Raw genomic sequence first — 26,869 nt, 5'->3', positions numbered from 1 at the left:
ATTTTCATGAATACAATGAAGTGCAACATTCCAAATTGCAAGCGGAAATTTTTTCGTCAAAACGGTATCAAGATGTCTCAAAGAAATGTCGTTATATCGCTTTCCTACAAGTAGTAAAACAAAAAAGAATTTTTTTAAAATGCTCGGACATGATTGTACAATAAGCAGCATGAGCAACATTGTTATCCGCCCGCGATATTTTTCGTCTGATTTCTGGTAAGCTTTTAAAGTGTTAATTATCTAAGACCGTTTTGTAGCAATCTAAGATTACTTTTTATGGTTTTCTACGTAGTGTTGAGACGGGTAAATTTATGATAAAAAGGTATCATCTTGGAACAGTGACTTCAACTTAAGCATTTACAAGCAGTAGCACAAGCATCTATTCGAATAAAACTATTTTTTAAAAGAAGACATCAAAGGCAGATATTCAAGAGCATCATGCAAGCAAAATGTTGGATGGAACGTGTTTTAATTTAAGCAACCGTATACCGTATTGATCGTGAAGTATTAGAAACATTAATTCATTTTTCATTTGCACATCGAAATAGTTAGTCACCCATGTTCTCAAATTTTTTACGCATAATAAAGAAGGCTACAAGTGCAAATGACTTTAAATATATTCCTTACATTTCATTGTAAATGTTCAAATATTTCTCTGGAATAATATAGCTGCATTCATTAATTACAATTAATTTAGTGTTAATTTTCATGCAAGTTCCACCATATTTCAGAACTATTTCTTCTTCTTTCTACACACACTAATGCAACCCTCGATGGTCACATACCTGGTATATATCAATTTACTTTGCATCCAATCATCCAATCAGATCCAATCCGGTTCTGCTTTTCGACTGACAATTCTCGATGTCAAAATTGAACCGTTTCAACCGTTTCAGTCTATTGTGGAATGTTTGAATATTACATAACGGTTCTTAAAAGTTATAATTAAATTATGAAATTTTCATTTTTGATCATTATTTATTTGTTATGTTTTTTACCAGAACATTGAAACTGAACCACGGGGCGAATCACTTCAAATTTATTAAATATATTGAATATATTTATGCATATTTGCATACATTTACCCGGGTGCTAAATATATTTACCGGTATTGATGAATATTTAACGAAAGCTTCCACCTTTTTCATACGATCTTGAGCTGTCAAGTCCCATAACGTTCATAACCTCCATAACAGTATATGTGGCAAGAGTTGTTATGATGAGGTGGACACATTTAAAATAGTAAATATTTTTATCACATATTGAATATTTATGCAGAAAGTGATTTACCCCGTGAACTGAACTAATTTTCGTTTTCTTCAACTACTGAATTTACTAAACTCGACTCTGATACTGTTCTTCCCCGAATACATCTGCTTCGCGAATGTAGATTTTTAACCATAGTTGTATCTTCGATGTTCTGTTAGAAGATGTCATGATGTCATCGCGAACAAACGTCATCTTCAACCGGTAACAAATCCTCCAAATCTTGTTTTTCCTCCAGAAATTTTTCTAGCATTTACAGCTTTTTTCTGGTAATAGCGGTCTAGTACTCTTGTATTTCTGGGGGATCCGCGAATCGAACGTGGGTAAAGAGGAACGTTATCCAAACTGAATAAGCGTTACCTAAATTATCTTCAGTCAGAGCCGTAACGCCTTGGCGGTAACCCAAATTGGACACCCCTTCATTTCTAAAATCAGTGCTCGTTCCAAGTTTACCACTTTTTCGTATTTGCCCCTTACCCAATACTTAGATGCATTTAACATATGTATTGAAAAAATGTACTGATTCCGGATGGCGATGAAAAAAAAATTAAACCTATAAAAATGCTTCGACGCCCTGCCAGGTGGCTTTACAGCTGTTTACCGGAATCTTCGCTATGGCCGATCAAAAGATAGACGTCGGCATATTATTCAACTCTTTCGTGGCCTTGGCGATCAGGTCCTGCTCCGTTTTGGCCACAAAATAATTGAAGTAAATGCTCCGTTTGAGCTTCACCCTAAAATTTACTATTGATCGCAGTTGGGGGACGTTGGGAGCGTTGGTGATCGTCGGTACAACCTTTATCCTATCAGTCAACCCTATCAGCCGGTTCATCTCCTCTAGTGTTTTCTTGGCACCCTTTAGTTCCAGCCAAAAGACCACATTCTTTGCGCGATACTTTTTTTGAAGGCGGCAATTTCCGGTAGGTACTTCATACTGTATTTTCGTATCTCCCCATTCACCGTAAACCCTAAACGAAATAATAGCGGCTTGAACTTTCTCTTCCCTCTGATCGTCAGCCACAGAAGGATCTTCTTCGGGAACTTGGGGTGGAAGATATACTCGACGTCATCACCCGAATAAAAATGTATAGCAAAAAAACATTAAATTTCACTGTTACAAACATTGAAAAACTTCGAAAAACCACATTGAAACAGTGAAAATCTTTGTAAAAGTTACACTGAAGTTACCATGAATATCACTGTTTTCACAGTAAATTTTAATGGAAACCGCCAATTTTACAGCGAATAAGGGGGTGATTAAGTGATGTAACACTAAATTTTTCGGCTTTTTCCCATACAAATAAAAACCAAAAACAGTAAAATTTGTGGTACATTCACTATAAGTTTTACACTGTTTTACAACGAAGTTACAATGAAATTTAAGATAAGTTCTGCAAAAAAATTGTAGGCTTTCGGATTATTAGGACAAAATAAAACCGGCTGATTAATTACGGTATTTCATGTTTTTGAAAAGGTATGATGACAATGAATTTGATAGGCTTCGAACTATTATGATTTTCGAGCCGCATTCATCGCTCATATTAGGAAAGTATTAGAGGTCAGTACACCTACTTAAACAAATTCCGCTTTTTCCCATTTACGCCTTATCTCTATCTGTTAGATCCTATCGACTCTTTATTTCATTACTGTCTTCTATCGTTCCCTCTGTCAATTGTAAACACCCTTATTCTTTTTTTCGTTCGAATGACATTCATTCGAAAGTTAAACCGATTCGTATTCTTGTTTTCGTTCGAATCAATTCGAACGTTCGAACGCCCCCTTCCTTTTGCTCATACGAATATGAGAATAGTGCTTCCCGATTCGTTCGAAGCAAACTATTCGTACGAATGCAGGATCCGGCCGTAAACAAGAATAAAGGTGAACATCTACCGTTATAAAAACTTAATTATATGCCTGACACCTCATTCGATGTCAAGACGTACACAACGAGGTTGGTCTATTCCATAGGAACGGAGTCTTTCCCCGAACACCCGCGTTAAGAATCGCGGCTAATATGTTGACAGACGAACAAGTAAGTCGCAAGCGCCTGCATAGTGTCGTCGTCCCGTCAGTAAAACGAATTAGATTAAACTTCTGGCTCGTCGGTTTCTACAGTAGACGGAGGACAGGGCTTCGACCGATCCTTTTTTTCTACCGCAGTCCCACCAACGCGCATTCAAGTTCACACCGTCCGTTTAGTGATGGAATACGAACGCTATGCATAACACAACTGGCAGTTTGCTCAGTCAAACGCCGATGGCACGCAGTAGTATGAACGCATTCTAACGCTTTTTAACATTTTCGTTTCGATCAAGTTGCCTTTACCGTTTGGAGCAGCGAATGACTGCAAAACAGTCAAATGACTGGCAGTCACCACGCTTACGAAAAGCAACCGCACAATCGTATGATTCAATACTACAAAAAAACAACCACTACATGTGCATGGAAGAAGTCGGTCGGACTCCGCCCAATAGGAACGAATATTTTGCTTGCGTCGGACCGACGTCCGGGTGACAAACTATTACTGTGAGCAGCCGATTTAGAGACAAAAAGAGAAACGAAAAAATACGTCACCGTATGCTTCCAGTCAGTTTGCAGTTTATATTCTCAAAGCGCAAAGCAAAACGGGAGATTGACTGTTTGCTTCTGCAGAGATGCCGCATGAATTGTAAGACGGCAGCAGCGCAAGCGGCAAATTGACTGAATTCAAAAAACAGTCAAATGATCGTTCAAAAAGCGGAGTTTGAATGCGGAAAGTTCGCATTCACGGCAGTCACATTCAACTTGCGATCCCTTTTCAAGCCCTGGGAGGAAGAGACACAATTTGTGTGTACAAATAACTCAACCTGCCAAGGATTGGACCTTAGATAGATTATTTCTTGCTTCGAAACAATTTGCATTGTTGCCGAATTATATGAAAAAATTTCCAAGAACGGTACAGTGAAGTTACAGCATAAAGTGTTGTAAACAGTAAAATTCATTGTAATCGTAAAGTTTTTACATTAATATGAAAAATTTTCTAAGAACGGTACAGTGAAGTTACAGCATAATGTGTTGTAAACAGTAAAATTCATAGTAACCGTAATGTTTTTACATTAATATTCGTTATGCATTTCTATGCGGGCACTTACCTTTTTGGTGGGGGACGTAAAGTACTCGGTCCTTTGCCAGTCGTTGCGTCCAGCGTCAAATAGTTTTCGTCGTCTATTATGGCCACGACATCGCACTTCGTCGGAAAGCTGTTTTTCACCAGCATCTTCAGTCGTTCTCTGGGCAATTACCTGCTACTCAGACACGCCCAATCTCGACTGACGCTTCCGCATAAAAATGTCCATTTTGGCCAAGTACTTCTTCACCGTCTAACCGGTTTCCGGCGTGGACCACCTTGCTCTCTGCTTTTAGCTTCCGCGCAGCACTGTCGGGCGGCCGGAATCAGGCTTTCGTACAGTCGCTTTCACGCGGGAGATCAGTGCCGACGTTTAGGCCGGCAAACCTGTGCGGTCGCACGGAGCCTCGCGCTTCGGGGGGGCCTCGCGCTTGGTGATGACTAGAGAAAAGTGCTAGCAATTCCAGTGGACAATCTCTGATTGTAGAGAACACGATTCGCTGTTCAGAAATAGTTGCGCGATTTCCATTGATATTGATTTTTGAGTGTATGAAGTGTTAAGAAAAAATCGATGAAATCAGGCCTCGCTGCTTTGGAATGAGTCCTTACATAATGTGCCAAAGTGGTTTGGCTCAGCCTGTCGAGTATTTACAGAGGCTTCGATTGAATGGGCACTTAGCTCTTCTGAACGAACAAATTCTCCAGGTCCGGATGGTGTTCTACTCATTTTCTAACAGAAAATCGACGACGTTATAATGGCGAGCTCATCAAACTTTTTCGAGCCAATTTCACTTTGGTACATATCCCGGAGAATTGGCGGAAAGTAGAAGTTGTATTCATACCCAAGCCAGAAAAAAAGAGATAAACTGTGTAGAGCAATCGAAGCAAACCCCAAAAGATTATCATTAACTGTCACTGTCAATAATGCCCTTCTGGCATACAAAAGAACCTCGCTGCTTAATCTGCACAGGGCCTCGTGCATTGTAACGCCGGCTCTGCGGGGAGAAGATGTTGCGAATGTTAGATTGCTCTATTCGGCGGATACGAAGTGCTTCATCATGTGCAACTTCTTCGCTGAAAGTACGAACAAAGCATCGAGCGTACCGCCGCCGTGAAACGCATAACAGTCCCATTTATATAGAAAGCTACAAAGAAAATGGAACTGTTATGCGATTCACGGTAGCGTAGTTGTTTGACGGTTTTCACCACGGCTGCTGCATGCAAATCAATTGATAAAGTGAAAACTCGCTAAAATCAGTATAGTTTGCAATACTTACGTTATTGCTAATGCTTTACTGTCTGGAACACTAAATCAGCGGGACATCGAAAATCAAAAGTTGCAGCGATGACAAAAACGATGGCCATCACTTTCACTGCGGAACCTCTCCGCCCGAGATGTCGCAAACAAGCTGGGATTGTCGTCTACAACCTTACATGGGACTGAAAAATGTGCCAGAATTTAATTTTAATACGGATTTTAATATGTTGCGGAAATTTGACATTTTTTCCATAGATTTTCTGTCAAATTTGCGTAACCTGTTTAGATCCGTATGCGTTGTCTGGGCCTTTTTTCGAAAGTGGTGACTCCAAATCACGAAGCCAGACAAAATAGTATACGATCCTGGAAGCTGTCGGGTAGGACGATGCTAACGACATTCGATTGCGTGATGATAGACGACGAAACTTACATCAAGGCAGACTTCAAATAGTTTTCTGGGTAGGAGTTTTATAAGGCTAGCCTTATAAAACTCCTACCAAAAAAGAAAAGGTGACAGACAATTTCAAGCATAAGAAACTGTCGAAGTTTGCTAACAAATATCTGGTTTGGCAGTCTATTTGTGCCTGTAGCTTCACAAGTGATATTTACGTTGCAACTGGGACTGTCAAACAGAAAATTGACGTGAACGTGGGACTGGAAATACGCATGCTGTCTTTCCTGAAGCAACACGGTTGTTTGGTTCTGTTTTGGTCGGATTTGGAATTCTTCCAACATGCCGGAGCTCCACCCAATCGAGAAATATTGGGCCTTCGTCAAGCGGAACCTGCATAATTCTAACATAACTGTTGGAAACGAAAAGCAGCTCAAGGTAAACTGGCGTTCTGTGGCGAACAAAGTGATGGCAGGACGTAAATGGAAGGTCCAGCATTTCAAATTCGATCAGCCGAAAGCCTAGCTGAATAGGTTTCTTTCTGTACTTTATATTAATTGAATTTTTAGAAACAAAAGAAATTTGATTTGTTCAATAGAAAACTAAATCAATTTGGACATGTTCTTGTTTGATTAAATTTTGATCCAAACACGTTTTACCTAAAACTTTTTTATATTACTTTTGTTGACGCTTTGCACGCGACCGGTACCTATATTAACAAATTATCATAAAAGTAGTACAGCGCGAATCAATGTCAGTTTTTCTCAATGGCGACTACGTCCGGACGGTTCGCCCGGATCATTGCACGCGACAAGGTAGTGTCACTATTTAGACGGTTCAGGGATCCATCCAATTGTAAAATAAACCAAGCTTAGGCATAAAAGAAATAAAATAGTTGCCTTTATTTCAGCACCATGCAGGTTACATTGTCAACCAATTTGTTGCCGTGTAACAATGAATAAGGTCATGTTACATCTTCGACCTGGAATTGCATGTTACAAACTAAAGTTGATCCGTTCACTGAATATAAATTCCAATAATAAGAGTAATTTTAGTAACATTTATTGATCTAATACAGTTGAGATTTTTTTTACAAATTTTGTTTTTTCATTGTACAGATTTATGCTACGACATAGCTTTAAAAAAACAACCGAATATAACGCAATTCAAACTAAACACCGTGCTACATTTAATAACACCACGTTCGGAATCTCCCCGGCGCGAGAAGACCGTCCTCTATACCTTCTACATCTGGCGGATGCTCTTCAGCGCTTTCTCGATGTTACGATAGATGCGCGTCGGGATAACCTCCAGTAATACTTTGTTATAGTTCGGGTGCTCCGAAAGCTGCTTGAACATGCTCTTGGTGTAGTTGCGCGTCTCGAGGGAACCCTCGAGCAGCAGTTGCGCTCCGGTTAGCACCAGTTTGTCTCGCGACTCTTTGGGCAACGTGAATACCTTCTCGGGACCAAGTTGGCGAACGATTTTATCCAGCAGCTTAGCAGCTGTCGTGCGGACCACGGCATTCTGGTGGGTCGCACCTTTGAAGGAGATTATGTGAATTACCTTCGAGTGAGATAGGTTATCACACATCGATTCTAAAGCGTGGGTCGCATCGGCGCGCAGGAATTTGTTCGTGTCGGCCGTACGATGCAGCAAATGGGTTGCGATGTCTTCTGCTTCACCCTCGATACAGCGCCGATGGGTGGAGAAAAATTCCGCCGAAGCTTGGCAGGCTGATCGGGCCACCTGTGAGCGCAGGTTCCGAACCTGCTTGGCCAGTGCTACCGATAGGAGATGGATCTGTGAGTCTATGATGTTCGGGTGATGGCGAATCAGGCGCACGAAGAATTGCAGCCCGCTGATGTTCTGCTCCCAGTTTGGACTCTCCAGATGCTGGATGCAGTTAGCGAGAGCGTCTTTTGGTTTGTCGAATTTTCGCATGTTTTTCTGGAACAGCATTTCGTTCATCTTGTTCTTTGCCTTGATGCCACTGACCACTTCCTTGACCGGTGTTACTTTGCTGGTTTTTCTGGCTAGATACGGTTTTTTTAGAATTTTCTTCGCCGGCATTTGCTGTTCTGGTATTTCTACGTCCTCAAGCTGCTGCAAGTTACTTAGACTAGCCGATTGGATACGGCTCTTAGGTGGTGATAATTCGCTTTCTTCCACGTGATTGTAATTGGTGTTGGATAGCTCTTCGGTTGAATAGGACGTCTGCAGAGGATGTGGGCTGGGAGTAGGAAATCGTTGTTTTGGAGTACGTTTGGGCTCTGCAACCAGTTCTTCTTCAACATCGTCATCGTAATCCGACTCATACTGCACCTGATTGGAGCTTATCACATCTTCGCTTCGAGCCGGCGTCCCTTCCCGTTCGTACCAAGGTTCATTCTGTCGGCTTTTGGCGGACCGATTGGACCGAACGGAAACGCTGTCGCCTGTTTGTTTCAGAGATGGATTGCTGTACGAAATGTTGCTCGTCCTCGAGAGACGACCGTCATTTTTTAGAATGCCAGAGCCGGCCGATTTTCGTGACGTGACCGATTGGGGTCGTGAGGATAGTATCGACGGCGGGTGGCTGGGTGGATAGTGATCGCTGCCCTGGCCACCAAAGTTAAACGTGCTGTTGGAGATGATTCGTGTCGAGGTCGAGTCGTTGCTTGACTTTTCATCGTTCTCACTATCGTACTGTTCGTCGCGATGAATAATGTAGCTCTCCTGATTGATTCCCCCGCCCGTTGCTTCCCCCAGGAAGCGCGGCCGACACGGTGTCTCGACAGTGTCTGCCGCTGTGAAGAAGCGTCCATTGCCGTTGCCGTTGTTGTTGTTGTTGATGTTGTTACTGTTGTTTTGGTAGTGACCGACGTTGCCGTAGTTTTTGCTGGGTGATAAATTGGGCCGCTGATCCAGATCCAGCTTCTGGGCATGCGTGCTCACTTGTTGTTTGTTGCTGCTGGAATAGAGAGTGTGAGAGGAAAAAAAGGGACACTCGGTGAGAAGAGGAGATTCGATTGGTGTGGTGGCTGGCGAGTGCCTTGTGCATAATTAACTATGGTGTGAATACGGCGAGGTATTCGATAAATTGGTGCTCAACATAATTCAGGTCATGTAAATTACGTGCCCGAAGTGGCAGTAGGTTATTGCGGTTTTCTGTGGTTTAAATTCGGGGTTTTGTGAAGGACGAAACCAACTATGTATTCTTTTCAGGTGGAACGAACAGTTAATAAATATTTATTTTTTATGGAGTGGCCATCAAACCAAACTAATGTTGCTGATAATTTACAGATTTGGTTGGTCTCCAATTTGTAATATTAATAGTGATTGTACCTGAAATGTTTTCTTGTTAATTTAACGCGTCAACGGCTTCGATGTTTGTATTGACTGAGAGGCTGGAGATAAATTGCTATTTGAGTGAGCATGGAGCGATAACTTTGGTTCAATTTCAAATAAGTCATTTGACTGTATCGCTTCACGACGTAAACTGTTCCCACGTTGATTTATAGAGGGCCATCTGACGAATTGGTTCGTGAAGGTCGTAATTGATGCGGTGTGAACTGACTCGCATTAGCTCTTGGTTCCACTGGGGCTGAAGAGGGCAGTGTACCCGGAGCAGTGACAAAACAACAGGGCAATCATATGAACCCGATGAAATTTTTTCGGCAGTCTTAACAATGATATCCTTGCGACGCTGGTCAAGAGGTGCGATGCCAACCAGCTGACAGAGATTCTTGTAGGGTAAAGGGGAAAAAGGTCCCAAAATTCTCCCTTGAGGTACTTTGCGGGCGTTCTAAAACCACCTTGATTGAGAAGAACCGATTTAAATGGCAATTTTGCGTTTACGAAGATAAGAGCTTAGCTTGGCAAGCATGCTGGACAAAACTCTTAAATTGTCAAGTTTGGCTAAAAGAATTTGTTGATCGACTCGAAAAAATGCTGCCTTAAAATCAGTAGAAATAGTATCGATGTGCTTGCCTTGTTCCATGGTGAACAGAGCCAGACAGGGAAATTCCAATAAGTTGGTTGAAAGAGAACGGCCAGGATATGAAAATCATGTTGCGCAGTGACATGAAGCACAAAACAGTAGCTGATCGTAGACAATAGTCTCAACTCAAATATTTTTGAGCAACCACACAAGGAAGTGATTCCACGATAGTGCTTCACATTCTGCTTGTTAGCGTCTTAAAAACAGGAAACATATTTGACGATTTTCAGCTTTCAGGAAACTTGGCTTTTTAACGATAGGTTGAATATTGAAACGATCGGCGATTTAATGGAAATTCAGGGAAAGAATCGGGACTTGGACAATAAGATTGCTTCGTCGTTTGACCCTTCTTTATCGACAGACTTCGCCGCCGGTTATTAGAGTACATGACAATTACGGAGCTAGTGCAATAATCCTGCTGATTCTACCAAGCAACACCACCTAGCTGAGCTGAGCTGAGGAACATACAACGAGTGGCTTGTTAGACCAGCATCGTACCTAGCTACGCTCGTATAAGCTAACTGGGTACATTTTACGCTTTTACACCCCAAGCACTCGTCGGTCAGTTTCCTTTAGCGTCCACGATTCATGTCCGTACAGGGTCACCATTAGCTGACTACGTAATCCGTAGAAAGCCGATTCTTGGCTGCAATTCGTCGTTTCATCACGTTCTCTACTAGCAAGCATGTACTTCGTTTTGGTGGTGTTAAGGGTATGTCTCAATTTCGTTGCTTCCCGTTCAAAAGGCCTGAGGCCTTTTCCACTGCTCTAGTTCCGGTTGATTCTGATATCGATGTCATCCGCAAAACCAAGAAGTATGTGAGACTTCATGATGATAGTCTCGTTCCTTTTCATGTTTGCTCTTTGTATTGCACCTAGAGTTCCCGGGCGATCTGTAAAAACGAATTTGGTGAATTTCACATCGTTCTGCGTAAACAGTATGAGCCCCAAAGCGCAAGTGGATACAGTTTATACTGGTTTGAAAGCCGCTTTTGATACCGTTAATCATACTATTCTTTTAAGCAAGTTGGAGAAACTTGGATGTACCACAAGATTGTGCAGATGGTTGGAAACTTTTCGTACAATTTGTCAACTGCCGGTCGGCCGCGTTTACAAATGGTTCTGGTGTGCCACAGGGTAGCAATTTGAGACCATTGCTATTCTGTACCTACATAAATGCTGCAGCGTTACTACTCAATGAAGGAGGAAGTCAGAAGAGTCGAGAACTGCAGAATGTTACAGAAGCTTTTGGACTTGTTTAGTGACTGGTGCGTAAGGAATCAATTGTTACTGAGTGTGGAGAAATGTTGCGTCATCAGTTTCCATCGCACTAGAAGCGCAATAGAGTTCGATTACGAAATTTCCGGATCCAAATTGAACAGGGTAGAACATGTGAAGGATCTTGGAGTATTACTTGACAAGAAAATCACCATGAAGTCCCACATTTCTGCCATCGTTGACAAGTCCAATCGTAGTCTTGGGTTCATATTTAAGATTGCTGGTGAATTCAATGACCCGATTTGCTTCAAAGTTCTCTATTGCTCTATTGTGCGGTCAACGCTGGAGTTGGCGAGCATTGTTTGGAACCCGCACGACTCTGTCTGGTCCGCCAGATTGGAAAACGTACAGCGAAAATTTGTTCGATATGCACTTCGTCATCTTCCGTGGAGGGATCAGCAAAACTTAACACCGTACGAAGACCGCTCTCGTCTGTTTGGTATAAACACGCTAAGTCGATGTAGACAGGTTTCACAATCTTTGTTTGTCTGCAAGCTTTTAACTGGCAAATATGATGCACCGGACATCCTATCGCAAATCGCACTCTACGCACCTTCAAGAGTTTTTCGACCCAGAATGATTTTACAGATAGACTCCTATTCAACGCAATATGCTGCCAACTCTCCCATCGCTTCCATGACCAGACAATTCAACTGCTTTGCTGACCTTTTTAATTTTGACGAACCATCACGCATTTACCGCCAACGAATTCATGCACTTGACAATGTCAGTACTAACAATTAAGTAACTTTTAAGTATCATTTAGACCCAAATTGTCCGATGAATTATACGAATAAAATAAAATAAAAAATAGAGTTAGAGAGCGCATCCCCTTGCTTCAGTCCATCCAACGTTACGTGGAGGTCTCACTCGCTATTCTGACGCAGGATTTTGATCCATGCAGCGTCGCACGAATCAGCGTAATTAGTTTCGTCGGAAAATCCACAGCTCATTTCGTTCAACTGAATTGTACGTCCCCTTAAAGTTCACAAATAGATGATGACTCTGCAAGTTGTACTTCCGGAAATTGTCTAGTAACTGATGCAGGGTAAACATCTGATCCGTCGTGGGACAACCCTCGATGAAAAACAGGATGCTGGAAAGCACCTTATAACCACAATTGAGCAATGTTTTTACACTCGAGTCGATGTCCTTTTTTGAAATAGGAACAATTGTCATTACACATTATAGGGGAACTGGGGGGAAAATGAACACCCTTAGCAATATCGCCATTTTCTCCTCCAGGAACCAACCAAATGCTGATCGCACTATATGAATTGAAAGCTGGATTCATATTCCACGTAGCAATATATAAAGATGTTTCAAAAAGGACTATTTGTCATGAAAAATTCCTCTTTTTCGAAAGCGTCACATTCGAGCCTGATTTTTTTCATGTGGGTAAAATGAACATGCAGTGAGGGCAAAATGAACATGTCATAGAAAACTAAAATTAACATGCAGTTTGGATAAATTAAACATTATTTTACATTATCATTGTTCTACATAAGCCGTAGGTATTCAACAGGGCTGTTGGAATTAAAATGGGACTCCACAAAGTTAACATAATGTATCTTCGCCACGTTCATACAATGCTTGACTTTTAGCTCGCAGGATTTTCCACCACTCGGTCATTTTCCGTAATTTTTCGAGAGACTCGATCATTTTTGTTGCTTGAATTGCAATTATTTCGTAGCTGCTGATAAATGGAAAGTAAAACATCATGATACACACTGTTCATTTTGCCCCCATAGTGAGGTGTTCATTTTACCCCCAAAATACCAATTGTTTTCAAGTGTTTATTATAAACAAACAGTTGATAAAAATATTTGGAATTTTCGACAGATCCGCAGGATAGTGATAAGCAAACAACACCGAATGATACCAATAGTCGAAATTTAATTTGTTTCGCCAAAATAGCTTATTTACTAATAGTGGAAATTACCATCGGCGTCAGATTTCTGCAAATATTTTTCACTTTTTCCATTTTTTTCACATTGGAAAGCTTATGATCACCACATATTGTCTCAAACAGCTTGAAATACTTCTAGGAGAAGATACCTATTGATCTGGAACAGATTTTAATCGGTTTACTGGGAATTTGGCTGCCTGTTCATTTTACCCCCCCTGTTCATTTTACCCACAGTTCCCCTATCGATATACTGTAAGAATAGTTCGAAGCCGAAGTCTTGGATGAAAACGAGGCGCAGTAATTCTTGTAGTGAAGAAACACACTCAAAAATTAGCAATAGTCTTTTAAAAAAACCCAAATTAATCCACTTAGTGGTGTGACCTAGCCTTTCTACTGCAACAATAATTATTTTTTATACATCAGGAACATTTATAATTATGTTGATTATATTCTTAAATATCGGTTCCTTAGTCCTCAAAATCCTTATTTAAGAGTAAAATTCACAAGAACGTACTGCGTACACTAGTTATATTTTCTTTCCTAGGGTGTGTAAATATTTGTAAGTGTCATATAATTTACTATATCAACACCTTCTTTTTAATTTTATAATATTTCAGTGATTTAAACATGTATGTAAACACAAAAGACCTGTAGATCTGTAGACGGCCAAGGCCAGGAGCCAAATACGAAGTTAATTTTGAATTGACAATATGAAAAAATGTGTTTATATGTCAAATGTTCATATGAAAAATGTTCATATTGTTATTGTTATTGTTATTGTTATTGTTTATTAATCCATCGGACAAGTCTCGTCTACATGAATAAAATATAATACATGAACAAATATAATACATGAATAAAATATAGAAATACATATAAGAATATGAAAAATGGGTGTAAAAATTTCTTGATATTTTTACCACAATGTTCTGACCATGCGCTCAAAAGTCATCTTTCAAAAACACGAATTCTGAATATTTACGAAAATCATTATTGCGCAATTTTTTTTCTTTTTCACATTTAGAAAAAAGGATATCTATAGAACAAAAAGATTGATTTCGCTGGCACTTCTGCAGATTATTTTGTTTGTTTGTTTAGATTCACTTTAACAATTTGGGCAATTCGTGACTTCTGCGGAGTTGGGATTTGAACCCGGGTCTTCGGCATGAGAGGTGTAAATGCTAACTATTGCACCGTGACTGACCCCAAATCTTCAGAGTATTGTTCTTGTATACAAATCAAAACTTGAGCTTCTTTTGTATGTATTTTCGTAAAAAATAGTCATTATCTTGATCACAACGTTTTTACGATGTTGCCCGTTAGAGGGTTAAGAAAACGAGATGAGATAAATAAGTAGTGCAAAAGCAGCGCCAAAAGCATGCTTGAGGGTGGGAAATTTGATCGTTTTCAGGGCTTGTCTTTTTCGATAGTCAGTCCCATATGCTCAAAATTCATTTGAAATTTGTATAAATTTATTGGGGAAAATCAACTCATTAACATTTTCAATCCTATACACCACTATACCTATGTCAATGACGAACTGACATGACACATAGAAGAAAATTCTTTAAAAACCATCGTCCTACACATTTTGCTTGCTCACCATCTGTTATGCATGTTGTGGAGTACCTTGCATTTACAGGGTTTTATGCTGCAGGATTTTTACATTTGTATGGTTCTATACCGATTCATGCAAAGCTGATGGGTCAAAATGCATTAGTATCGCCGTAAAAAGCGGAAGAGAGGAGACACGAACCCCTTGAAATGGTGCCCCCAAAATTTAGTCGTAAAAGGTAAGTAAGATTTATACGGATGAGTCGAGACAGTCAATCAATTGACGATGAATAGCCCAGGAACGAGTACAGTAGAGAGAACTTCTTGATACGGGACGAGCGACCTTGGCACTTCCTCCAAAAGGGCCGCGAATACAGAGTTCACACGCAGCTCGCTGACTTCATAGCCGCATATGATACCATCGACCGAAAAGAGCTATGGAAAGGCATCGGCGAGTGTAGCTTCCGCAGAAAGTTCATCAAACTGAATTAATCTACGATGGACGGTACATAGTGCAGTGTTCTGATCTTGGGTAGATTGTCGAGTGCATTCGAATCACACAGAGGGCTTCACCCAGATGATGGTCTCTCACAGCTACTTTTCAACATAGCGCTATCAAGATGTTATTAATCAAGCGGATATCAACACGTGGGGCACGATCTTCAACAAATTCAGTCAATTCATCTGCTTTGCCGATGACATGAATAGTATCGGTAGAACATTCGTGGTGGTGGCTGAACAATACACCAGACAAAAGCACGAAGCAGAAAAGATTGGGTTAAAAACAAATACGTTTAAACCAAAGTAAATGTTGGCCCGTAGAATCCAGGCCGACCGACGTTGCTTTCGCGGTAATGTAACGATCGACGATAATGAGTCAGAAGTAGTCGATGAATTTGTTTACCTTGGCTTACTGGTATCAGCATCTTTGGCTCGAGCAGCACGTTCCTCACAATCATGTGGAAGATTTGTGCCTTTGGCTTGCTGGTAACGGCAGACAATGACACCAGCCGCTAGATTCGACGGCGTATTATCAGCGGAAGTCGTGCCCACTGAAGGCTAAGCCCCCGTACAAAAAGCATCCTGATACCTGACGCTTATTAGACCGGTCGCTCTCTACGGGCGTGAAACGTGGCTAATGTTTCAGGAGGATCTGCGAGTACTCGGAGTTTTCGAGAAACGAGTGCTAAGAACGATCTTCGCCGGCGTATACAGGAGAACGAAATATGGAGGTGGAGGATGAACCATGAACTAGCACAGCTCTATGGTGAACCCGTTCAAAAGGTGACTAAAGCTGGATGGATACGATGGGCAGGGCATGTTGCTAGAATGCCGGATAACTACCCCGTAAAGATGGTGTTCGCTTCATATTCGGTAGGAACTCGACGACTAGGAGCGCAGCGATCAAGATGGTAAGACCAGGTGAAGTGAGATTTGGCAAGAAGTATGCGGTGCCTAAGGAATTGGAGAGCAGTAACCCACACCTGAGTAAATTGGAGAAATTTTGTTTATCAGGCATTATTTTAGGACGACAAGCCAACTAAGTAAGTAAGTAAGCGAGTCCCGCTTTATGTTGCTAGAGGAAGAGAAACCTGTACCAAAAAATCTAAAATTATGTTAATCGTTACTTATTGACAACCGTTATTTTATTGATAACTTAGTTATTTAATATACCAATCTTTTTCAAGCAACCGAAATGGCGCCCCCTCAAAGTGGCGCTCCAAGTAACTGCTTGTTTTGCTTAAGGGAAGCGTCGGCCCTGCCCGAGAGTTTTACCATCTGTGTTTTATCACCAAAGAAAAGGTTATAATTTCGTTTCAGAATCAGGAGAGAAGCAAAATTCAATCAAATTTTAGTTTAAATGAAGGTTTAATCGACATTTATGCTTCTTTTAAAGGAGTGTTAGTATGAAGTGTTTGTTAGTTTTGCTGAAAAGGTGTAAATCAATTTTGATGTGGACTGTTTTCTAATATACTAGAGTTATTTTACACGAATTGATTTTTTGGCAGTCTTCTGTCATCTCTTTGTTGTCTTTTTTACGCATACGTCGTTATTTTTGTCGTTTCCTCATGAGCCTTTTTTTCATATTTTTATTTTCGCCATCGAGTTGTCGGTTTTTACCTTTGTTTTGGGCATTTTCGCCTCGCTTTTTTCCACGTTTTTTGCTTTTGGTATCTTTTCGTTATCATTTTGACGTCTTCTATTCATCTTTTTTATTGTTTTTTGTCGTCATTTCGCTGTTTTTTGTTGTCCTTTCGTAACTGTTTGATCATTTTTCCATCGTCCTTTTTGAACAACGATGAAAATGTTGTCTTTTTACTGCCTTTTCACCGTTCTTTGGCTGTCTTGATGTCGTATAATCGTTATCTTTTTGTCGTCGGTTTTGCTTATTAAATAAAATTTAGTCACTTTTTTACACTTTTTAAACGTTTTTCTCTCTTTTTTATCGTGTTTTGTCGTTGTTTTGGCGTCTGGCCGTCATCTTTTCATGTTATTTCCGTCATATTTTAGTCGTCTTTCATCATATTTTCGTCAACTTTTCGTCGTATTCACACATCGCAATCGCAATCAGGTAAAAATGATCAAAATACAATATCAGCATCAATCACCAGGGAATATCTGGGGGGAGCCTCTTAGTGAAACTACGCAGTTCGTGTTCGTGATTTATATTTGCTCGAGGTAGTGGTTTGTCAAAGGTTGGCAAAGCTTTTAGTATGAAGAATAGGAATTTTAATTTGTTTAAATGGCAAAACTATGAGCTTCTCCTAGGTCCAAAAAGCAGTTCGATTCGACAAACTGTTCTCGAGGTAAATATTCTTGAAACTGCGTTTTTTCAATTTTAATAACGCTAATTTTAAAAATGATGTCAATCTAAATGGCATTTCGACCAGTATGAAATGTTTATGCTTAATCATAGTGAATAAGTATTTAAATTTTTAGCCGAGTCAGAAAAGGTCGATATGATTTTACTATGAAAAATCTTATACTTTTTGCTTTGTGTTAGTTCAAAAGCAGGGTAGTATTTTAAAACGGAAGGATTTTGAAAGCAGCAAATCGTATAAACCACCTACATTAAACCAGGGTTAAAAAAATAATTACTTCTCTTCCACTCCATCGGCTAGCTCACAATCCAGAACCGTGGTGGAGGCGGTCGAACACTGCGTCCACCTTTCATCGTCGCCTTCGGCGGATGACCTCGGACTTTGTCCCTGAGAACTGTTTTCCCTTTCGCTCGGTTGCTGGCTCAATTGATGGTCACAGCCGTCTTCGTCTTCGTTTGGCACCGCCAGCGTCATGTTGTGGCAGCAGCTATCGACGGTATCGTCGTCACCCACGTCGCCATCGCGGCCAATAAAATTTTTCGTCGGCGTATAGATTGTGCCGCCATCGAGGGGCACCACATTAGTCACACTATCGTCCTCACCATCGTAGCAGTCGTTCGAGCGCCGGGTACGGCGAACGGCACTGCCGTTGGTAACCGATGGTGACGACGGTGAAGTGTCTCGCTGCTTCATAAAACACCAACAGCAGATACGGACAAACTCCGGAAAAGAATCTCTGTTTATATCCTTTTGAAATGCCTCGTTACTATGTGTCCTGTCGTGATTAGTGGCACCATTCGAGTCAACTAGCACTTTGAAGCCATCTTTTTCCAGTTGATTGTTATTTTCGAACCGTTTTTCCTGGTGCACATTTTCACATGAAGTCGATCGCAGCAATCCAACACAGCCACTTGTACACAGTTGGTAGTAGGGAAGTATTTTTACAAACATTTTAACTTTTGCTATTTTTTTGAGTAAACACTTGGTAATTTGTTCCCTGTTTGCAAATTAAATTTTCATTGATATCACAAAACGGGGTGGCCTAGTTCCTGCCTGACGGTGTGTGCAAACATTGCTGCTGCTGCTTTCATAGCGCAAGACGCAATCAATTCACATTGTTTCTGTTTTGTACTGCTCCCGAAAGGTTTGCGCTTCACTGGTCAACTGTTAACTGTCGAGTCGACTACTGCTGGCGCAATATTAATTGACCAGCTAGCGCCAGCGGAAGCAAAAAAAATCCGAATCCTCAACTCAACCACACGATGGCCGTCGTGTCTAGCCGAAGAACCAACCACTCGATTGCTCGCTGTTACCGTGCCGTACCTACTGCCGGGAAATTGTCTGCAACTGTGGTGGTAGCGTTGCTCCTGGTTCGAGCTGGTGTGCGCGTTTCTTTTTCGTTTTAGTTTTGTATGAAAAATCGTAGTGGATTCGTAGGTAGGATTGTGCTTCCACGAAAAATTAAAATTAGGGTTTAACTTCTTCACGAGTTTGGTAGGTCAGAACTGGCTAGAATTTCTTTTCAACAGTTAAAGTGATTTTTATTTGTGAAGAATAATTTAACAAAACACTTTGACGGCACATGCGGATGAAGTGGCTCTATTTTCCCCTATGAAAAGTTGGTGTGGGCGGTCAGTACTTTCATACCTACAGTCTTAATTCTTCTAGATTTTGTTTATAACAACGGTTTCCTGTTTAGCAACAGGGCTCTGTTGGTGGAGAGGGAGAGTCAGCAAGCAGAGTCGTATGATATGTTGTAGTACAGTGATTGCAACTATTTCAACTTTGCTACCGTTCAGGGAGGAGGTTTTGAAATTAGCCGAATCGGTGGAAAAAGTCACTGTTTTCAGTGTACAAATTTTGGTTCGTGAATTAGATAAATATAAATTTGAAATGTAAAGATGGAAATGCACTGAGAAAAGATAATTCGTTGCCACATTATAAATAACTGCCTCTTGTAACCAATCACTAAACAACAAAATCTGGCTAAATTATCAATGCCACATAACCACTATGTAAAGCCAAAAGGCGGTTATGTCAAATGGGTTCATGCCAAGTGGATCTTTTCATTCAAAATTGTTTACTAATGGGGGTGCGTGGTATACCGTAATGCTGGGGAAGAATTCAAAACGGAAAAAAGGAATAAATATCAATTTTTAATTATCTACGAGAACAATCGAACCGTCTTTGGGAAATTCTTGGGGCCCTAATCTTATTTTGTTTGTGTTTTTTTATTTGCAAAACAAAAAGAGAATAGCAAATGTAGTTCCGAAGAGGAAAATGTCGAGCAAAGTAAGATTGCTTAGAACTCTTTGGTATAGTTGGTAGAGAATTATCTTTTCCCTAGAAGTTATTGGTAGTCGAAGTTAACCCGCTACTATTTAAAGCTTCTGTCTCCACAATTATTTCCGACTGTTTTCAATAATTTGTGATTTTAGACTAATCATGCAGTAGGTAGTCTATAAAAAGAAAAGTTCTGCGTCAGCGAAAGTAACGGGAGCAAATGTAAATGAACTCTCTTCCCAGCACCAAACAAGTACTTTCGAGTTTTGTTCGATTTGTCTCGCCTCCGGCGACCTTTGCAGGTTATATGATTAATGATAAATTTACGTTACTCATCACCTACCAGTATCACACTACAGTTGCTCACGTCACCATCTGCCTCTGGTCTGGAAGGAAAACTCCGAAAATATAGTTCTCAGAAAACCACCGCCCGGGGGCCACCACCCAGTGGGATATTCAGTTTTCAAGGACGACCGACCGCGAGGTTGAATTCGATGACCCCCTTTTTAGAGACGTTCGGATAGTTCGCATGCCGCTAAAGGTTTTCTTTTTCTTTTTTTTTAACATGAGATCCACCCACTGCAGAGCCGAATTGACCGGACACGGCATGGACAAACGGACAAACGGACAAAGCCGCAAAAGGTTGAAGTTGATGGCGTGTGAACAAATCGCTGGTTTGACTTCCATTAGCTCAGAGCGCTCAGATAGTAAAAGGTGATGGTAGAAAGGACTGGGCATTCGTTGTAACTTTAATGTATTCTGTTAAGGATAGGCGAGAGCTGCTTCGAAGGTGGTTGCCGTCAGTTTTTTAATAGGGGAAATGAAATATATCCCTTTATTTCAATGATTATATCACAGACAACAGATATCTGCGCAAGAAAACATTTATTCATATATTCGGTGTGATATTTTCTTTATTTTTCGTGTAAAATACTAGCAGTCACCAAGTGCCTGGGTATCGCCAAACAAAAATGGGTAAACTACAAATTGCCAAAACTGATAAAATCTAGTACAGCACTCGTTCGCTAATTGCACGAATAAGGTGATGCAACCAGCGAATTTTATTTTTCAATTACACGATGGTCGCAATATCAACATTATTGTAAAACGTGCTGCGTTATCACCGTAAAGAACTCCTCACATGCATACACATGTGCGCTAGATTTTGGGAAAAAGACACAAATCTTTACAAAAAACCAAAAGCTTAATGATTACATGTTTAATTCGCTAAAGTTTAACAAAATTTGTATAAATTTGTTTTTAATGTATTTAAGTAATGCAGAGCGAAAGTTTCTATTCGACAACGTTGCATTGTTGTTTATAGCAACCACCTAAGAATCCAAGTGTAATTTATTAACACTAGCTATAGCTATTATATACCAGCTATTTAGTCATTCTGACTGGTACCGGTATACAGTGTGACACATATGTATTAGAACAAAAATAAAGTCATATATTTTTATAAATATACACTCAAAAAAATCAGCACGTCAAGTTTACGTGAAAACATAGGTAATTCTCATCCATCACACTTTTCATGTAACATTCACGTGAATTATTGGTAACTCGCACTCATACTAACCAGTTTACATGCGATCCCGGTAAATTTTATCAACTTTCCTATTAACTAGTATATAAAGTTCATGTATGTTGCTGTACAGAAGTTTACATGAATTTGCACGTGGTTGCGACGTGTCGATTTTTTAGAGTGTAGGCTTTATTTCGAATTTTAGTTTTAGAAGTCGTTGATCCATAGATACTGAACGCGACGAACAATCATTACTCTATTGATTCGCCTTTTGCCTGGATAACACGCTTGAAACGCTTTTTGAAGTCGGTACATGCGGCACGCACTACTTCCATTGGAGTGTCATCCCATATCTTGTTGGTAACTATCTTAAATTCACCCGAACTATGATATTTATAATCCTTGAGCTTCTACTGCATGTACTCCCGTATACAGAAATTCAGTGGGTCCTAATCAGGAGAACTCGGAGGCTATTCCTTTTTCGATATGAAATCAGTCAGATTGGCTTTGCACCACGTCTGCACAAGATCTGGAGTGTGGGCTGGAGCTTCATCCTGTTGAAAGCAGTAATATTCTTGATAGTATTTTGCATTAGCTTTCACACCCTTTTCAGTAAATACAAGAGGAAATTTCCCTTTATTTGAAATGCCTCCCCATACCATGACCGCTGGTGAATTTTGGTCCATTTGTGCTTTGGAACATCCATGATCGAAACCGACCACAACCGATCATTTTGGGCATAATGCGGGTTTTGAAGAACAAATAACTTCTCATCAGAAAAGATCACTTCGGAATCACCGCCCCGACGGAGCAGCAGTTTGCATCTTTCTTGCCGTTTTTGTTTTGTTGCTTCGTTTTCTTCCGTTTTTTTACGGTTTTCAACACCTCGACAAAGCTTTTTACTGTATAGTATACAAATCCTCTTTTTATACCGTGCTGTTTGAGGTCACGAAAAATAGTGCGGCATGTAGCACCGTTCCGGAATTTATTTATTATCAACGACCGTAACTCAAACTCTGATACGTGCACAGTGAACGAGACACAATACGAAAATGAAACTACATCAAGTAAGACTTAGGGCTGCGAATTTTCAATTTCAATATCAAAATTCCGATGAAAATGAATGCAACTATTAGTCAAAATCGGCATCATAGCACACTAATCGAAAAAGAAAACAGCGCGTTGAACCCGAGTGAAGGTTTATTTCAGTTCAATCCATCAAAATTATTTTGGTAGTGACGAGTTCATTCACTAGGTTCTATCACGTATTGAATGGGATTGTCAATATCAATATCACTAGGACGCTGATGCTATTGAATGCCTGAAATTAAAAAGTCAAATATTATCATTTTCATTGATATTATCTAACTCAATTATTGAATCATACAATCATTTTTCAGCATTTAATATTAAGCATTCATGATATTGACAGCATCTCAATGATATTGCTATTTCAATATCAAAAGGATCTTAATGTTATTGATATTGTATGTCAATCACTGCTCAATATATAGGAATGACAGCTATGTTCATACGGCTTTGTGTGTAAGTGAAACAGATGCAAGCAGTCGAGAGGGAAAAAATATAAATGAGTGCGAAAAAGCTTTCTGTCAAACGTAATCCTTTACATTGAGATTAAAAAATTTTCGGGGTTTAAATTTTCAGTCGAAAAATTGCAGCACTGGATGACACACACATGGTATTAGTTTGATTGTATTAATTGTATATTCCGCTGCAAGCATAAAATGATTTTTATTCGAATATATATGTGTCACACTGTAAATATCTAGTGTTAATGTGTAATTTGTCAGATAACTGTAATTTGTCAGATACCACTACCGTGCGACTAGCGGACGTGCAGTTAGAAGACGGTGCAACTAGAAGACGTGCAATTGGCAATCTATCCAGCTTTCCACGAGCGATAATGGCGGCTGATGGATACAATTTTCTGAAGGGCACAGTTCAGTTTTGACATTCAATGCAGGAGCTGTTACTGCGGTTACTATGGAAGCCACAACGGTTGTTTGCTGGTTGAGCGGAAAAATGTAAACATTGTTTAGTTTTCGCAGACCAGCCGAAGAGGAATTTAGTTGAAGGAAAGCGAAGTTTTGGCACTATTGGACAAAAATCAGAGCACCGCAAGAAAGCCCGGTTCTGGACGGCCGACGACCCTGAGCGACTAGAGGCTCCAAAGAATGCTGAAAAGGAAGACCGAGGAACAGTGAAAAAGTACCTGGCGAACATGGACATACATGTCAGGAAAAGGCAGTCCCGTTCACTGGTCTCGGAGCTACAGCCAACGACGCAGCGGCAGCTTTTGAATAAGATGGTCAAGACGATTTTCCCGACGAATCGCGGTGGTGGTGGACGACAAGACCTGTCTCACCCTGGATGGCAACGACCGGTAGGGTTTTACTTTTTCCATGAAAGAAGTAAGCTCCGAGGTGAAGTTCATTTCACACACCAAGTTCCCCAAGAAGGTGCTGCTGACAAATTTAGCGAGAAGGGGATTTCAAAGCCGTTCTTCTTTCGCTCTGGCCTGGTCGTGAACGGGGAAATTTATAGGTCGAAGTACCTGCCAGAAGTTGTGTCGTTCATCTAGAAATATCATAAGGGCAAACACGCGGTGTTCTGGCTGGATCCGGCGTCGGCCTACTACTCGAAGCGATCGTTGGAGGAGATGGAGTGGCTGGTGCCCAAGTGTGCGGACCCGCTCAACATCCTCCAGTTGCGTCCCATCGAGAATTTCTGGGCAAACCTGAAGTGTAAGATTTACTCCAGCAATTTTGGCGCGAAAACTGAAGAGGAATTGATAAATAAAACGAATAAAGAACTCAAAAACATGGCTACACGTGTTTTCGTCCGCCATGGCGAATGTGTCGGTTAACCCATTAAGCCCCACACTTTTCCCAGCAGGGATAGAAAGTTGAAACTTTCAGGAAAATTCTCTTTTAGGTCAACTAAGAAAAAGCCGCTGACATGTATTTTTAATTTTGACCCTGTGTCCCGCAACGCTACGTTGCGAAAACGCAACGCTGGGCATTAAGGGTATACCGTTTTTGCATACCTTCATTATTATGCATATAAATACTTCATACTTTTTTACCGTTAAATCAAACTTGGGATTTTTATAATGTTTCCGGGATATTTTGAACAAGCGAAAGATAAGATTTACATTCATTTGTTTACTAAAAATCAACGTCTTCAAATGAAACATCTGCAGCGAACGAACGAAAACAAACGTTCCCGGTGCAAATTTTGAATATCGTTTCTTCCTAGCGTTGCGTTTTCGCAACGCAAAGCTTAGAACCTCTCCTAAAATTACAAAAGTAATCAAAATTATGAAACATAGTGTTTTTTGGCAAGCAACCGATTCCTACTAACACTGATTGATAGGTCAGGCGTTAATAGAGGTAAAATCGAGTTTTATGAGCATTTTTCCTTAACTGTCTGAAAAATAGCAAAACCTGTTGTTTTGTCACAGCTGTAATTATGTTACATGTAACATCTGACCTTTGAGCAAAAACAGGTCGATTAGATTATCTTCCAATCTTTCTTTGTTTCTCAGGGTCCAAGTTGATATCTTCAACCGGGCCTTCTCTAGAAACGAATGAAAGTGCGTTGCGTTTTCGCAACGCTGGGAGGAAATGGGTTAACTGCCGGAAGACCGCTCGCAAGGGCGTAGATTTTTTTTGCAAGTAAACTAATATAATTCCATTCTATGGGAAATTTATCAAACTCAATTAGTTGTCTTAGCTTTTACCTTTGTTATACTAACTATACTAACAGAGGTTTAGGAATGGGTCGAAAAACTCGAAGTTGATCCGAGGTCCGGAGGGCCGAGTCACATATACCAATCGATCGGGTGTGTGTGCGCGTGTGTGTGTGTGTGCGTGTGTGTGTGTGTATGTATGGCCGGATGTATGTAGGGTATGTATGTATGTATGTATGCATGTATGTATAGTATATCACTATTGAGTTGTTTCGTAGTCCGACTTTTCGTTTAAAAGTTATAAGCAAAAATATGAAAATTACGTGACACGATTTTCTCCGGAACTACATAACCGATTTCAATTATCTTAGTACTATGATGAAAGCTCTTGCTATAACTAAACTTTTATCCAAGTTTTATTGAAAACAAACAAGCAGTTTAAAAGTTAGCCTTAAAAACTTGTTTTGACTAGGTACAAATGAACGCCTGTTTCTCAGAGATGGTCAAACCGATTTATGCGCTATCAGTCTCATTTGAAAGATATTATTGCAGGATAGATTACTATTGATTAGTTTGTTGATTCGACGTTTAACTTGAAAGTTATGAGCAATCGTGTACAACCCGTCAAAATTAACAATAATTTATATTGATTTTAACCAAGATAATTCAACTAGTTTCAATTATTGTAGTATTAAACGAAAGGTTTTGACACTGTGAATATATATATATATATGCAATATTTCATAAGAATTGGTTTTACCAGTCAAAAGATATTTAAAAATAATTGATGAAATTTATTCAAGAAAACTTTACTGATATGAATCAGTGGAACCAAACCTCAAATACGCGATAATTTACTATAGGGTAAAAATGTGTAATTTTGCAACGGGTGTTTCTTTGAAATAGTTTACTGATAAAATATAGCACGTTTTCTTACATTATTAGGGTGACCGTCAATCCGCCTAATAGGGTAGCACAAATTTTTGTTGTTTTAAATGCGCCCAAAACAATATAGTGTCTTCACAAAAATTGTAGAATACTCTAAAATACTACGCAACTACGGATACAATTTTCATTCTCCTGCAAATCTTCCAGAAATGTCACCGTCCCTATGCTTCATATTTTCGTGAATTTCAAAGCACCATACGATTCAGTTATCATTTATGTTTCCGCGAAAAATTTGCTCATACTATTCATATGCTTATAATTTTTATGTGTACTTTTGGGCGGGTTGTGTTTATATGTGGCAGTAAGTTTTCTTTTTAAATGAATTTTTTCAGCGTGCGCATTTAAGGGTTAAAGAGAAGTAAATATAAAAGTGCACATGTGTGCAGATCGTGTGGCTCTAAACTGCAATTGTAATATTTTTTAAAAGACGGTTCTACAATTGATGAAGGAACGGTAAGGGAAAGTAATGAAGGATTTTTTTGGAAATGGAGGAGAAAGAGTGGAAGGGAAGGGGGGAGGTAATAGGTAGTTACGCTTGACAAGTTGTCGTTGTTACTCGTAGCTACCTATTACCCCCCCCCCCCCCCCTTCCTTTTCACTCTTTCTCTTCCATTCCCAAAAAAATCCTTCATTACGTTCCCTTACCGTCCCTTCATCAATTGTAGAACCGGCTTTTAAAAAAATATTACAATTGCAGTTTAGAGCCACACGATCTGCACACATGTGCACTTTTATATTTACTTCTCTTTAACCCTTAAATGCGCACGCTGAAAAAATTCATTTAAAAAGAAAACTTACTTATTTAAAGGCGGTATACGTAATTTACTTTGGG

General features: G+C 40.1%; 1 protein-coding gene across 1 annotated transcript in view; it reads right to left on the bottom strand.

Annotated features, from left to right (window-relative positions):
* Positions 1–7,266: 7,266 nt before the first annotated feature.
* LOC128743420 (uncharacterized) overlaps positions 7,267–26,869 on the bottom strand; it is a 43,903-nt gene continuing 24,300 nt past the window's right edge. Inside the window, exons 10-11 of the mRNA XM_053839994.1 lie at positions 21,620–21,631; positions 7,267–8,974 (exon numbers count right to left, since the gene is read on the bottom strand). Coding sequence (XP_053695969.1) covers positions 7,267–8,974; positions 21,620–21,631 — 1,720 coding nt within the window. The remainder of the gene's footprint in view (positions 8,975–21,619; positions 21,632–26,869) is intronic.

Source organism: Sabethes cyaneus, chromosome 3 (assembly GCF_943734655.1).
Source record: "Sabethes cyaneus chromosome 3, idSabCyanKW18_F2, whole genome shotgun sequence".
Classification (NCBI taxonomy): Eukaryota; Metazoa; Arthropoda; class Insecta; order Diptera; family Culicidae; genus Sabethes; species Sabethes cyaneus.
This window is presented reverse-complemented; position numbering and strand designations above follow the sequence as displayed.